Below are 15,488 nucleotides of genomic sequence, written 5' to 3'. Positions count from 1 at the left end.
GATTAATGTAAAACGTGTTTCAAATTTGGGTTTTCCTTTAATATTTAAACTTCCCCATGAGAGGAGCTGCAGAAGGGCAGGGTGATTGAGTGCCCCCCAGACTGACGTGGCATGTTCCCAAAGCAGGGTAGGCTCTGCTACTGGAGCCGATAAGCAATAAAAGCCATCATGCACCAGCAAACCCAGCTTGTTTCAGGATCCTGCTCTCCAAAAGGCATGAACCTCGGTGCCAACCTGCTAGGAAAGAACAGGGCCCCACAGCTCTGCTCACTCATGCCAGGGAAGAGAATTTCTTAAAAATTTACCCATGATCTGAGTTGGGAATTTTAAGTTGTCAAGGACATCTTCCCCTAAAAAGAGCTGAAAAAAAGCCCAAAGATGGTGTTATTCAGGGTAAATTGCATGGCAGAGCTTTTTTCCTAAGAAACCAATTTATTTTAAATAGGCTTTCTACCATTCTTTTATGTCATTTTTGCAGAGCCAAAGTCAGACAAAACCATGGTGGTTTTTGTCTTGGTCTCACACTGTGTAGGAAACTGAGCTCCAATATTTAGAGTAGCCATTTCCTGAGCTGGTAAAATGCATCACACTTTCTGTGTCCTCCATGGACCATGGCGAGGCTACAGCAACTGAAGGATCCATCTGTGGTGGTCTTGTCTTGACCGTTCAAGTTGCCCCTCTCTGGTTCAAGAAGACATAGGAAAAGGACAATGTTAGCACAGAGGGGTCTATATGCCAAGGAAAGTTAATGGTGTAACGCACCAGTGCTGGAGTGAGAACCCTTAAATACCTGCAGTGGTAAAATTCAGAGCCCAGACAAGAGGGAGTCTGTTTTAGAGAGAATCATTTATTAGGAGAGAGGAGGTTGTTACGTACAGATTCTGTCCTGCAAAAGTGTCCTGGTCATAGATTTGTCAGGGAGACATTTAAACCTGTTAGAGCTGGCTCTGGTCTCCACGCAGAGATACTCAAGACACAGCAGAGCTCTGCCAGACCTGGCTTTCGTGCTGGTGCTCAGCTGGGGAGAGGCCTGGCGTACCACAGCATCCCTGAGCTTGTAACACCATCTTTATCCCACCGGAAAATCTGGCCCGTGGGCTGGAAACCAGTGGTGGGGACACCAGACGGTGCTGCAGGAGGCGCACCGTTCTTCCCTGGGATAACTTGGGAGATATTTTCCCCAAGTAGGGAATTGTCTTCCATCGTGCCAGCGATGAACATGGCTGAGCAAGTGGCTATGGAGATACAACCATGCTATGAGGTAGCACGAGGTAAATTAAAAGAAAAAAGAAGAAGAAAAAAGAAAGATCTCTGTGATACAGAGAAGAGCTCTTCCCACCCTCCCTCACCCCAAAACCAGGCCAAGCAGGCAGTGACTGAGTCCCCTGCAGAGACCTCCGAGAAAGCAGCTCTGACAGGTGGATCACAAAAAGGCGGCAGTTTTGCCTCATAATTGTTGTGCTCCTAGCAGTATTCCTCCCAATTTCATGGGTGACCTGTTTTCTTTTGGGTTGGCAGGTAGTATTTGTCAGCCTTTCATAAGGTCTCTGCACAGCCCCTGCGGTGGCTCAGGGCTTTGCCAAGTGAAGCCCAGGTGAATCAGAAAGCTACTGTGCCAGTTTTGCACCTCCTGAGCCAACTCCAGGCCCGTGGTACACCACACGGAGCGTGGGCAGCATTGGTGGAGAGGCAGGGACAAGAGAAATGGCAGATGAAAGGCATCAGCCATCACATTGGCAATAACAGAAGGGCCTGAGACCAAGCCTTCTGCAGATGGTTAGTGGCTCACAGCCAGTGCGGGGCTTGGTTTCATACCAGCCCCCGGGCTTTGTCCTCATTCCAGGTGTGCATCTTACTGCACTCTGCCACTGTGCGTGTGGCAGAGCAAAGTGGCTCTAAGTTTTCTTTTGATAGACAACATGGACATTTTTCCAACACCTAGCAGATTTCTTAAAGGAAGGTATTATCCAGGAGTCATCTGTTTGACTTTTTAATTTATGGGTGCTGAAGGATAAGTAAACGCTCTAGAGTCTGGCTCCTAAATCTGGTCCTCTGCTGAAGCCACATTCTTGTCTACCCAAGGGTCTTTGCTGGCTGGGTCAGAGTATCACCTTCATTTCACTGTCTGCGGAGGCACATTTAACTCTTTCTCCTTATTAAATCTCAGTCTGTGGCTCCAGAGACTTCATGTAAAACCCTGGGCATTATCCCCCACTTTGCCCATAGTGTACATGAGCTTTTGTCTACTGTCAGGACTCTATCAAGAGTATTCTCCTTTCAGTCCACAATACCCTGAAGGAAAAACTATTGTTGGAACAGGTTTGTCAGAAATTTAACATAATTGTCAAAACCAGCTACTTATGGCTCGTCTGTCTACCGTATCTCTCTTCTCCTCTCAATCCAAGAGTGGGCTTTGTTAGCCCACTTTGAAACTAGGGACTTGGCAGTGAACGCTCACAGCTGATGCCAACGTCAATATGAAAGATGGGTCAGACTACAGACCTCAGAAAGGGCAATTTGTGAGATGAGCATTTTTCTTTCACTGCAGTTGACCTTCAAGGTTGGATGTAATGGGGACGGGGAACAACAGTAAGATTGCAGCTATAAAGCAAAGCAGCAGACCTCCAGTTATCTTTAGGATAGTAAATGCTCAGCATTGAACGATGTATCTAACTAGCTTTGCCACAAATATGCCTATTTTTAATCAGGTTTTATGTTCCTAAGGCACTCGGACTCCTTTTTTGGAACATGCACCTCAATAAGTCTGATGTTTGGGGTTGGGAGGGTTAAGAGAAATGTTCCACGAGGGCATAGCACTTGAAGGGAACAGGTGCTCCAGACTCACTGAGTTATCAAAATCTCTGGAGCAATCACAGCCACATCTTCAATTTTTAAGGATTTCTATGGCATTGGTTGTGCTCCCACCTTCTTCACCCTTTGGAAGGGGAGAGCTGAGGACCCCCAGGCCCTCTGAAGGCCAGCAAGATGGTGGTATTTGGGAGGGCAACACCCTGCTCCAATATGGGAGCTCAGCAAGCCGGAGCTCTTTGCCTACTATTTGCCACAAAACAACAAATCTAGGGGTTTCATCTGAAACATAATCTCCTTCCCTCCTCTTTCAGCCCCAACCTTTAAAAAAACCCCATTGTCCCAGCCTGGTCTGAGGTCTAATTCCAGCTTGGTCAAGTGTGAGGGACACAGAGCAGACAGCAGAATACCTGATGTTAATTTCAGGCTAACATTTATATGTAGCTTTTTGCCTCCAATTCCCATTATTACCTTCCAGAACTGGTTCTTCAGCTACCCATGGTGAGAACTTGTTCCTCCCAGGACTTCTTGAAACACCTTGATGAGTGAAGCTCACCTGTCAGAGCTGCCTGGATGTTATAGATGAGAAAAGTTCTCACTGATGTTTTTGGAGAGAAAAGGCAGGAAAGAGGGACATTTTCTCTCCAGAGCACGTGCACAAAGGCAGGAGGCGTAGGAGCCTTTTTCCTCGAGACCAGATAAAGCTGGCTCCTAAAGTGTACCTGCAGTGATGCACAGCAAACTCTGAGCATCCTCAAGGTGCCACTCTGGCACAAGCAGCGCTTGACTTACCGGCTCTCTTTGGGACCCCCCGTACCGAGGGCTGTGGGGAGGTGTGCTGCGAGGTAGTGCTACGCGGCTGCACTAAGGAAGTCTAACAGGGAGGGCAGACACGGAGAAGCTGGAGAAGCTCAAAGCAGAGGAGTGCAACTCACTGGGGCTCCAGCAGCGCACAGCAGAGGGGCCATTACCGAGACTTTTGGCACTTAATCATCACCATGTTTTGAGTATCTCGGCTGGGCATGTAAGACCAGTTCTAACAATACCCAAAAGAAAGAACATGTTCTCATTTGTATAGTGTACGGCATTACAGGGGAATCACCCATTACATAGAAAGATTTTGAACATGAATTACAGCATCTTTTATAACTTTATAATTTAACTGCCAACCCTTTCCCTTGAAATTGATCGTGGAGGTACATCATATAATCAAACAAGCTTTTTTAAAAAGTACATCTTAATATAAATAGTTTATTCAGTGCATGGTTGTGTATACAACAAATAATAAACAACTCTTTTGTACGAGGCAGAAAGCTGCCTGTACAGAACTATGTCAGTTTTGGAGCACAGAATCCAACGATGATTAATGCACAAAATCTTACACATCATGCAACTCTATGCCAATATTCCAACTTTCTCCCATGCAACAGACATGATGACCTAAATGGAAACCTAACTACATTTTTTAAACAATTGTTTCCAATAGCATGTATAAGTATATGTTGTTTAGGGGTAACCTGTCCTAACGCTTCCTCCTACACAATATTCACGTGCCCGTTACAGTGAAAGAAGGACTTTTACAAATAAGACGTTTCTTATAAAAAAATTAAGTCACCTTAATTCCACAGTTTCTGTCTTTAGAAAAGAAGCCACAACAATAGTTTAACATGACACACAAAATGGAATTAAGAGAAATCTACACTGGAGGATAATTTTATCCCTTTCTGTTACCTTCCACTTGGGATAACAAAACAACTCAATTCCTACAGACTGGGGTTAGCACAAGAACTTTACCAGAAACTACAAATCTATAAAAATTTATATTTCATTGTGTTTAAAACCACAAGAACACTGTTTGCTTGAGCCTGAGACACCAACTCTCAGTTCCAACCCTGAATTTTTAATTATTTTTTTAAAGACATAGCTTTAAAGACCCATTGGAGTTCAGAAATCAAAAAGTTGCACTATTCCAAATTAAAGGATACATTTTTTATCAAGCCTTAGATATAAAACGGTAAGCCAAGGAAACAACAGAGTTTACATATTTGTTTTTCGTTTGCCCCTATAAAACATACAAGCATTAAAATTTCCTTTGAAGAGCAAAAGTGGTCTTTTTCTGAGTTGGAAAGCAAATTCTTATCAGCAGTGAATGCTGTGAAATGTTTTTGTTTCGTATTCCACAAAGCATAGGGGGGGGAGAGAGAAAGAGAGAGAGAAAAAGAGAGAGAGAGAAAGAGCTGGACATTTCTTCTCCGAGATTTATTCCGCAGTTATGTTTGCTGGCTATCCAAGTGCCTTGTGATATGCACAAGCATATTCTACATTATTGGGGTATATCCTCTGACAACCAGTAGATCTAATGGCTGATAAACGAGTGACCTATGCAAGTTCGGTGGCTTGTCCTGGGCAATTGAACGTTTGGATGAAAGACTGCTAGTAAGAATTCAACTGCATCCAGAGGTAAGGTTCTGTTTAGAGAGCACTTGGCTTGCCTGAACCTGGCTACGTTGACTCGTTTTGGCTCATGGATTTACCCCCATTTAGCACTCCTGAAACACTTCTGCTCTTTGTTGGGGTCCCACTTCCAGATCTTGAGAACTCTGTGAGATCGTGGAGAGAAGGCTCTTTGTACATGGCCACTGCAAAGCAAAAAAGAGGCAGCACATCAGCACACGTTACGGGCTACTCAGTCTGTGGGTGCAAAGTCTGGCTGCGAAACGTTGGGATTTTTCATTCAGCAATATGCAATGTAAGGAGTGAATGAAAGAAACATGGCAAGGAGACCTCTTCCATTTCAAACACTCCCTAAGAACCTCTGAGGTCCTCTTCAAGGGAATGACATTTTAGAGAAGGGAAAAACCACAGCTCCCTCCCTCTCCCGGTTAAATCACCCACCTACCCACTGCACTTGCAAAACTCTGCAAGATAGACCTAAGCTGATATAAATCAACATTTCCTTATTAATGGTGAAGTAGCACTGTCGACAGCTGTGATTCGACCTGTGACTTGTATACCTAGCCTAAGCAGCTGGGTGCGAAAATGGATTTTCAGTCTTCTTTTCCTTTGTTTCCACACACATTAGAAGTGAGGATCAATCTTGACATCAGTTGCCTAACACCTAGTCCTAAATGTAGACTGCCAAACTAGTCCAGCATCCACCCAGGGCTATGCACCTTTGAAATATCCTCTCTGATTTCAAAATGACACTGCCATAAAGCCTATCTAAGAGCATAACCCAGAAGTAGAAGGCTTCATTCCTCTTAAGGAAGGAGCATATGGAAGCTAGTTCTTCTGGAGAAAAGGAGCACCTCCATACATCGACTGAGATCTCCCTCTTTGCATTGACCAGAGAGGGAGCCAAGTCTGACCACAGTCCTGATTCAGATCCTTCAGTTAACCGGGATGATTGTACGTCCCGGCTTTTAATACACAGCAGTATACGTACGCCACATGCATTATTACCTTTAATGTCGTATGCTGATGCCGCATTAATTGCGGTTTAATAAGCACCGCATCTTAGAATTTTATCTCAGGCAAAAACAGACACACAAACATCCTGTAACATAAAGCACAGATGACAAGCTCTACAGCAAGTCGCTGGTGGCCTATGAGCAGATGTTTGAGCCATTCCAGGTAGAGCCTTCGTTATCTATAATGGAGACACTGTGGGCTTTGGGCACAAAGAAACTAATACGCGTATTTGGTTAGATGAGAGAAATGCAGAGGTAACGTAGAGAAACCTAAAAAAAGCAGCTCTGGTTAGATTAACAGTGTGTTACAGAACATTATGCTCCTGTTATATAAGTAGCTGAACCCTTCAAATGTGTATGCACAGCAATTAAACATCTCTGACATAAGATAATGTCAGTTCAGATAGACGGAGCAAACCCAAGCAATTACCTTTTAATGGTTTTGGAAGAAAGTGTGCTGCAGGTTTATTTTTCTTCACGTGGTTTCCTTTCATTATTTCTCCTTCTTTGTTAAGACCCAAATACCAACCCCGGCCAGACTGTTGCTGTCTGTAGATCATTGAAGAATACGTCACATAGTAGTTTTCAAATACTGATTCTTTGAACTTGCATTCAGGTGTGAAATGTTCCTGTAAGAGAGTAACAGATCAGTATGTGCAGTGCTGAATCTCACATCAGTTAATGAAAAAGCATCCAATATTCATTGCTTTCCCGACGGTTAAAAGATATACCTTTCACCCTCCACTATCCAATTATGAAACATGGGCCCTAAAAGTATTAACAAAAGAGTAACACAATTTGAAACCCGTGAAATGACGCTGTGAGCAGCTCAAAGTAGCATAACCAAATCTTTTTGAACAATGAGTAAAAAGTCTAAGTGAAGAAATATTGATTGATGCAACTAATGGACATTAGGCAGACGCAGCCCTGATGTCAACCCCAAGGAACCAGCTGTGGTCCAGCCCCACAGGCGAGAAGCGAGGCCACGTAATGCCTTTGTGCATTAACTGCTGGCCTTAACTGCTTATGAGGAAAGTGCAATAAAAATTCAAAGCCAGGATGCCATGAGTAAATGGTCATCTCTTACTAACCCAGCAATATTAAGTTAGCTTGTAGCAGCTGCCTCTTTGGTCTAATCTATGCTCTTTCTCTGCCCAGCGTATCATCCACTGAAAGCCCAGCTGTCAGAGACCCATGCAGACATTAGCCTCTGCTCCGGGACTGGCAAGAGTTTAACGGTACCACAGCTGAAAGCATACAGGATCAAGCTTTAGTCTTTATGTTGAATTGCACTGCTTCTTTTGGGGAGACGGTATTGGGCTGACAGTTAAAATGAAGAGCAATAATCCAGGAGAGAGACTTTTTCTTCCTGCCAGTGGTGTGACTGGCTTTCACTGTGCAATGGTCTTGACTCAATCAATACCTTTTGACACTATTGCCCAGATTCAAAAAAGGATACAGACATGAAACATGGGTCTTGGAGGGACCTAAGACCAAAATGCCAGTCCTGACAGCACCACTCAGCTGCTTCCTAACGCCTCTGGGTGCTTCAGGTTTTTTAACGTTAAAAGTTCTGACAACGTCTCACCTATGGACCCCTAAAAGTCCATTAAATATGAAAGAGGAAGGGCTTGGTCTGGTGATGCAAATGTTAATATCACAGTCCTGCCTGTCGTCGCACCGCACAGCAGCCAGCTGTCTGCTGGTCTTTCCTTATGAAGGCAGCCAGCTTCAGTGGGGCTGCCCTTGTGCTTAAAGTATCCTACAGCAGCGTGAAAGAAAGGAGGAAAAATTGTGCTTGCATAATGATTGTAATTTTGATTTTAAAAAATCAAAGGAAATTAAATGTCTCAGGAGCTAGTTTCTCAAATATTCTTGTGTGAGAAAAAGATGGTATTTAAAAAAAAAACCCCACTGTGCATTTTCTGCACATCTTTTGCCATTTTGTCTTCTCATAGGAAAAAGAAAAAAACCTCCCATCCTCTGACTGGCGTTTGCTTCAACAAAGAGTGTGAAGTAAGCAATTTTCTTCTTTTTTTCTTCAAGCTAATTGGCTGTTATTTAGTTAATTGACGATTGGTTTCAATTGCTGTCAAATGGGGACAGGCACTGCATTTTGCAAGATTTCTAAATAAAAGCCTTCCGCCACTGTACCCTGCCCAGCGCTAGCCATGTTAACAAAGACTATTACAAGTGTATCATCCAATTAGCAGCAAAATGGAAAACTACAGTGCTCCCACTGGAACATTATAGTTTATGTACAGTAAGTTGGAGCTGTTTCGGGTACAGAAGGCCTGCTTGTACACAGCAGCAGAGGGTTAGATTGCAAACAGAACCACAACATTTACTCTGGCTCCCTTAGGAAGCAAGTTAACCTCGGTATGAGCAGCAGGAGCCAACAGCCTGCAGAGTCCCTTGAAACAGAGTGGGGAGACAGAAAGGCAGACGCTAAAAAACTCCTTCACCCCTGATTTTTCCCTCGGCTGTGAGGCTTGTGATAACAAGCCGTGGTGGAAGCCCTGTGCTGCTATAAGTGAGTTTGCAGCTGCGCCCACGTACAGCCAGACACCAGCCTGATGGCGCGCACCAGCCTGACGGCCATCCCCCAAGAGCATCACAGACAGCAATCCCCCCTCTGGAGCATCCCACAGTTCAGCAGTTACTACCACAGTGGTGATTACTTGCAACAATCAGCGGGGCACGGAAACAAAGACACCTCTCTGTAATGTGCTCGGTTACCACGCCAAATTCCCTCCCAATTTTTCCGGCACTAAAGCAGACCACCTCATTCACCTGACTGGCTTGGCACAGAATTGTGCTCCTTTGCTTGACTGACATCTGGTTAATTCCTCAGCTACGGCTGCAGCGTCAGAAAGGTGCTGCATGGTGGGAAAGGCATCCTCCTTGCCAAATAAAAGTTGATCCCACATGAGCTGTTTGCAGAAGCTGAAGTGCTCTGCTTGCTCCTGAATACTAAGCAGCTGCTTACTTTTTGCAAGTGTTTGTTCCCACCCATCACTTGCCTTTAGTTTAATCCAACGTGTGTCTTTCCTACTCGTTAAAAAAAGCCAGGGAGGAGAACTGGAAAGGGAAGCTCTGAATGAGGAATGCTAGCAAATGTGCTCCTGATTTGGGGTATTACAATTAAAATGTACTTTTCTGAGCTTGGCGTGTCCATGTGCCAACCTAACTGGGTATGGACAGGGCTTCTATCAGCACATCAGTTCAAAATACAGTGCGGAGCAGCAAGTGCAAAATGGCCATTATGTTTTCTTTGCTGGCAAATTCTTTAATAATGTACTGAGGAAGTGCAAGTTAAAGTTGGGAGAGGGCTGAGTGCCCCAATTAAAACTGATCTTTTCCAGGTCATCTAGTCAATCCTATTGAAAATTTATAAATAAGTGTTGAATCCTAAAACCAGTTTTTTCCTGTCTCTCAGCTGTCCTCTTTGTCCATCTTTGCAATGAAAATAATTCGAATGAGTTCTGAGAAGTCCAATGTTATGAATATATTGTTATGCAAACCATGAAAAATAGGTATTTGTGTGAAGTAATATTTCAATCATCCCTCAGAAGTCAGGGATGATGAAATTTATAAATAAGTGTTGAATCCTAAAACCAGTTTTTTCCTGTCTCTCAGCTGTCCTCTTTGTCCATCTTTGCAATGAAAATAATTCGAATGAGTTCTGAGAAGTCCAATGTTATGAATATATTGTTATGCAAACCATGAAAAATAGGTATTTGTGTGAAGTAATATTTCAATCATCCCTCAGAAGTCAGGGATGATGGCACCCACATGACAGTATATTGCACTCACCAAGCCCCTCACACATGCACCCTAACAATGAATGAGGGAATGAAAGAATGAATGAATAAATAAAAGTTAAAGAAAGTGCTGGATTCACTGTAGTCATGACTCAGCCATGCTTAAGTAAGCAAGATGAACTGTCAGGAGCTTCTTGGTTTTGAGCTGATCAGCTGAACTACTGAAATGTTTCTTCATGAATAGATCTGCAGCTGCATTAAATATGTGAAAAATAATTAAAAATAATAATTTGGTGTATGGTAATATGGTAAAAAGGCCTTGTAGCATACACTGAGAGTGGCTGTATTTCCAGGCAGCTGACTAGATTACATCTAAAATAATCCAGTCTCTTCCATACAAATACTGCATTACGGGTATGCCAAGGCTGAAAGCTAAAGTACTGTAAAAGCGAAGCTGGAATTCTTCCTGCTCTAATTGTGCAAAAGCCGTGTTTCAAGCCAAAGACCATCCAAATTATCAGCCATCACACCCACCTACACTGCAAGACTGAATATTAATTCTTCTGGCCCCCAAATGATCGTGATGCAGGAATTCAGACTTCCCGTAGACAGAAAATAGGAAATGTGCTTTAAAGAAGGTATTTAGTGTCTTCAAGTTTCTGTCATATTATAGAAGCTTCTCATCAGGATGGCTGTAGGCACAGTGCACGTAGGAGGGCAAAGATGTTTGCTCTCTGCTATTTATTGCATACCGTATTTGCAGCGTGGATACCAGCAGCAGGGGACATCACCAAATGCTTTATGGAGTAGTAAGTTTAAGTCATTAGGTCAGTACTGAGTTTGTTAAATGTCTGCATATCACTATAGGTTGAATGTCCTGCAGCTACCCTACAGCAGTTGACCCGAACAATCAGAAATTTTATTCAGATGGATTTAGTGCTAGGAGCATGAATAAACAACAAGAAAAACAATTAACTTTGAAAAGTATTTGGGAAAAGTATTGGGTACTTGGGAAACTTGGAAAATGTTCTTACATATTGAGCATATAATTATATTCCATGTGATCAATGACTATGTCTGCATATGGGATTTATTCTTTATTTTCTCCACTTAATGAAAATTGGATTTTTTTCCCTTCATATCCTGATTTCTTTCAGGACTATAATGTAGCCCAGCATTCCATTCTATAATCATGAATTTTTGAAGGAGCTTCTTTAAGGCTCCAGAGTAGTGATTTTCTGCGCCACTGAGCCTGCCTTTTTTTATTAACAGAGATTGATTTTCTCCATCTTGGCATGTGAAGTTCCAGGGTGTAGCCTCTGGATCATCACCCAGTAATGTGCAGTGATATCAACAGCACAAGATGTGAATAATTCAACTTTAACTTTATCAGAAATAACAGCTTTTAGATCACCAGTGTGAGAAGATTCTCTGAAGAAACTGGTATTTCGTGAAGCCACCAAAAGCTGTTTGCTATAGGAATGGAAACTTACAATTATCTTGAAGCAATTTATTCTGGATCAGATATATTACAGTTCCCACAGATAGGTTCCAATCCCACAATATTGACCGTTTTGCTTAAATTTACCTATTTTGAGGAATCCTAGTGATTTCAGTGGGAGCAACTCACAATATATGAATATGTACAGGTCTTGTAGGACTGTAATTAGGAAGACTGTTTGACCATGTAATCGTGACTGCATACAACCAGTCATGGCAAAAGACATGTTCATCAGAAGCTGTGTGGGCTTCTGAAGACAGATGCGCTATCGGCGCAGTGAGGAGCTTCATTTTGGCTACGTCTATTCCAGGTGAGTTCTCACAAAGACATCGTAGGTAGCCCAAAGCCCTCAGGAGGTGCTGTAAAGCTGAACTAACTGCTGCTTGAACAAAAAACTACTGCTGAACAGGAATTTGTGGAAGGCTGTAATTCCCCTTGAGTTCACTACAATCTGAAGGCGTGTGTACCGGCCATGCGACCAGGTAAAGAAGAAATTAAATTCAAAATTATATAGAAAAGATACACTAAATTCTTTCATCAGGAAACCTACTTACTGGCAGGAGTGATAGGAAGGCACAATTTTCCTGGAAGGTGATCCCAAACAACTCCATAGGATGGAATTGCCTGGGATACTGCAATCAGCAGGAATTTATCAAGTGAAACACAAACTGTCAGGGGTGTGTAAATTTATTTAGGACAAAGCTTCCAGAAAGAGTAAAATGGAGCCCAAGGAAGCAGCCGGATATCCAGCATTTCCAGAGTAAGGTTTCAGGTTGTCACTAGGTATTCTCTGAATCTACGAGAAAAGCATTGAAAAGATCCTGTAATTATTCCCTTGACATTGTTCCTTTGCGCAGCAAATGAAATGCACAAACTCAGGGAAAAAATGCACAGAGTGAACCGAAGCAGAAAATGTATTAATTACAAATACAGAGATTTAAGTTTTGTTCATTACTCTTTTTCTAGCTTTATCAGTGACTCAGTTGTGAACACTTGTTCAAGTCATCTTTGCCCAGATTTTTAAGTGGCATTTAGGCACATCAATAAATACCTATTTAAAGCTTGCTGCGTCACCTCTCAGCATGCTCTGCCCATGGAATGGATGTACCGCCTGATGACCCCAGGGAAAAAGACTCAGTGACTGTAAACAATGCTGAAATTTAATTGAGATAGGAACTATGCATGATCATATTATTGTTCCCCTGTCTTTTGATGATGCTTCACTTCTACAACTGTGTTGATTAACCAAAGCACTCCTTAATTGGGGCAAGATACTAGCGCATGATACATACAGAAAGAACACACTCTTCTGATTACTGCAGAGGAAATTAATCCTGTTAGAGAAAGCCTGTAATGTGGTTTAAAAGTTCTGCAAGATGTCCAGGAGAACACCTCACAGATGTCAAACACAGGCCCCTTTCCTAATCCGGCCCACGAAGTTATGAGAGGTAATTTACTTGATATGAATAAGAAAGAGGGAAGATCCACTTTGCCCCCAAGTGCTTCTCTTCTGCATCAATGCTGAGCTGCAGTGAACATGTGCATCCCTGATGATCCTGGAAGCATGGTACAGGAAAACCTCTGCAATTTCCTGAATGATCAAGTCCTCTATAAATATTTTAATACCTTCTAATGCTTGTACCTACCCTTTTTTAATTTCTGTGGCTTTAGGGCACCAGATTTGCTAGTCCTAGTTCAAAATCAGTGAAATTCTAATATGATAAAAGGAAGAAACTAGTCTTTAAACATTGCCTGTTTTGTGAAACTTGGGAAGGTCCATTAAGCAGCAAGTGCCCATCAGGTTGTCTGAGGGCTCTAAACCAGACTAACAGAGAAAATCTGTGTGATACAATCCTACTATTACCTAGAAGCTGTTTTTAAAATCATAATTAATTTTTATTGTTTCACACATACAGAAGTCCTGTTACTGCTTCTAAACCTGTAAAGGGAAGCCTATATATTAATCTGCAATTACGCCTCTTTGGAGAGAGATCTTCTCTACTAGTGTAAGCATGGGTTTGGGGTTTAAAAAAAAAAGATTAGAATAACTTTCTCAATGTCTAGCCAAAGGTTTTATTGCATGATAAAGCCCCACGATTCATGGACTGCACTCCCAGGTCAAGGACTGGTTAACACCACTATAGCCTCTGACTAAGGTAATCTCCAGTTGAAAAATGGGAGATGGAAGTATCCTGTACGTTTTCGCTGTACTTCCACACTCTGATCTCATATTCTTCTCTAGGTATGTGCCTCTGATCATCTTTGGACAGTGAACTTGCTGGACCTTGGATCTGATCTGCTACAACTTCCCACGATCCTCCCTCCTGTGTGAGAGTCAAGCAGAGGAACTAAACCTTCCTGGCTGAGCAAAGCATCAAGAGCTACCCTCCGAGCAGGTCAACTGAAAAGCAAGAGCTGCCTCAATACGTGACCTGCACAGACATTACAGAAAACAGGGATGTTGGAAAAGATGTGCTCCCTGAAAACATGCTGGGAAAGATCCCGCCTGCTCAACCTGGACAAAAAATCAAGTCATCTTACGTCACCAAAGGCAGCTGAAGCTGAACTACCTATACCTCGTGCATAGGTAGCTGTGCGTAGTGTGTGAATACCCAGAGCCCACCGAGGCTGGTGGTTCGTTTCAGCAGCCTTGGGATCATGCCAACTGGTGAATCCTTCTCCCATTCAAAGCTACAGGAGAACTCCCTTTTCCTCTCAATAGGCTCATGATTTTCCCCAGAGCAGCCAATCCTTTTCATGATTTTCCTAAGCTCATTATCTCCATTTCCTGCGACAGTGGCTTCCACAGGTGAAGCCAGCACTGCGGAAAACATATTTGAAATGTGTCCGTTGTTGTTGTTTATAGTAAGCAAATTTCTTGTCTTACTTTTTTACAGCTTTCTTCTCTCGGCTTTTAATTTTGGAAAACAGCACATAGAAGTACCCAGCGTGCCTCTTCTATGCCATTCATTACCCCACATCTCTCCGTCATGTCTCTGCTTATTCATCTCTTGTCTTAACTAAGCGGGCCTAATCTTTTTAAATCTCTCCTCATATGAAAGGTTCTCTGTGCCTCTAATCATTTTCATTACCCTTCACTGAATCCTTTCAATTTTTTTTCTCTATCATTTCCAGAACTGAAGCACAACATTTAAAAAGAGGCTGTACCATTGAGTTGCATAACGGAGGTAAGATATTTTCAGTCATTTGTCTTATTACAAAGTAAAATGGTCTTTGCTGTTCAGCCTCACTATTGTGCATTCGTACAAAAGTTCTCTATCTTTTAAGTTGTCTCTCTGATAAATATGGTCCAATTTTACGGTATTTCTGACCCTCTGATCAGTCAGTGTACGCAAGCTTAAAAATTAAAGGAAGGGAGAAGGAAGCAAAAGGCAGATATGACAGCTTTCTTCCCCAGAACTAGAGCAGAGAGCCCCAAAGATGCTAAGCAACCTATTTTATAACATACCCATTATTACACAGATAACCTGCCAGCCATTGCAATCAGATTTCTAGCAGTTATAATTTATATCAAATCCTGGTATTGTCAAATCTCTCTGACAGAGCTGTTGTGCAGAATGTCCTCAACTTAAGTGTGTCATGCATTACTTTTTAAAAAAAATAAATCTAAGTTGAAAAACTCCTTTTGAAGTATGGGGACCATGTTCTGCTTTCAGTTACAGACAGCCCTGCATCCCACTCGTTTTAATGGCCAAGCCCTGAGCTCATTGCCATTCGCTGAACATGGCCAGTGGCATGAGATGCTGAAGGACTAAGAGGAGTCTGAGCCTTAGGAGACAAAGCAACTGCCTTGTTTTGAGTGAACTACTTGTGGTTTGTTCCTCTGAGTTGCTAATTGCCTGCCAGCTCTCCCTTTGGCTTTGCATGTCACTGCCTCAGTGGGACACGGGAACAGAGAAACCATGCAAAGCCTGGTATCTTCCA

General features: G+C 42.6%; 1 protein-coding gene across 3 annotated transcripts in view; it reads right to left on the bottom strand.

The window, feature by feature from the left end:
• Positions 1-827: 827 nt before the first annotated feature.
• The window catches only part of FGF13 (fibroblast growth factor 13), a 229,619-nt gene continuing 214,958 nt past the window's right edge, over positions 828-15,488 (bottom strand). For all 3 annotated transcript variants that reach the window (XM_019472815.1, XM_009282134.2, XM_009282133.2), the window contains 2 exons: positions 6,709-6,907; positions 828-5,447 (listed from right to left, as the gene is read on the bottom strand). In XM_019472815.1, coding sequence (XP_019328360.1) covers positions 5,311-5,447; positions 6,709-6,907 — 336 coding nt within the window. In that variant the 3' untranslated portion in view covers positions 828-5,310. The remainder of the gene's footprint in view (positions 5,448-6,708; positions 6,908-15,488) is intronic.

This window comes from Aptenodytes forsteri, unplaced genomic scaffold (genome assembly GCF_000699145.1).
Source record: "Aptenodytes forsteri isolate BGI_AS27 unplaced genomic scaffold, ASM69914v1 Scaffold117, whole genome shotgun sequence".
Lineage (NCBI taxonomy): Eukaryota > Metazoa > Chordata > Aves > Sphenisciformes > Spheniscidae > Aptenodytes > Aptenodytes forsteri.
The sequence above is the reverse complement of the archived record's forward strand: the minus strand, read 5'-3'. Positions and strand labels throughout refer to the sequence as shown.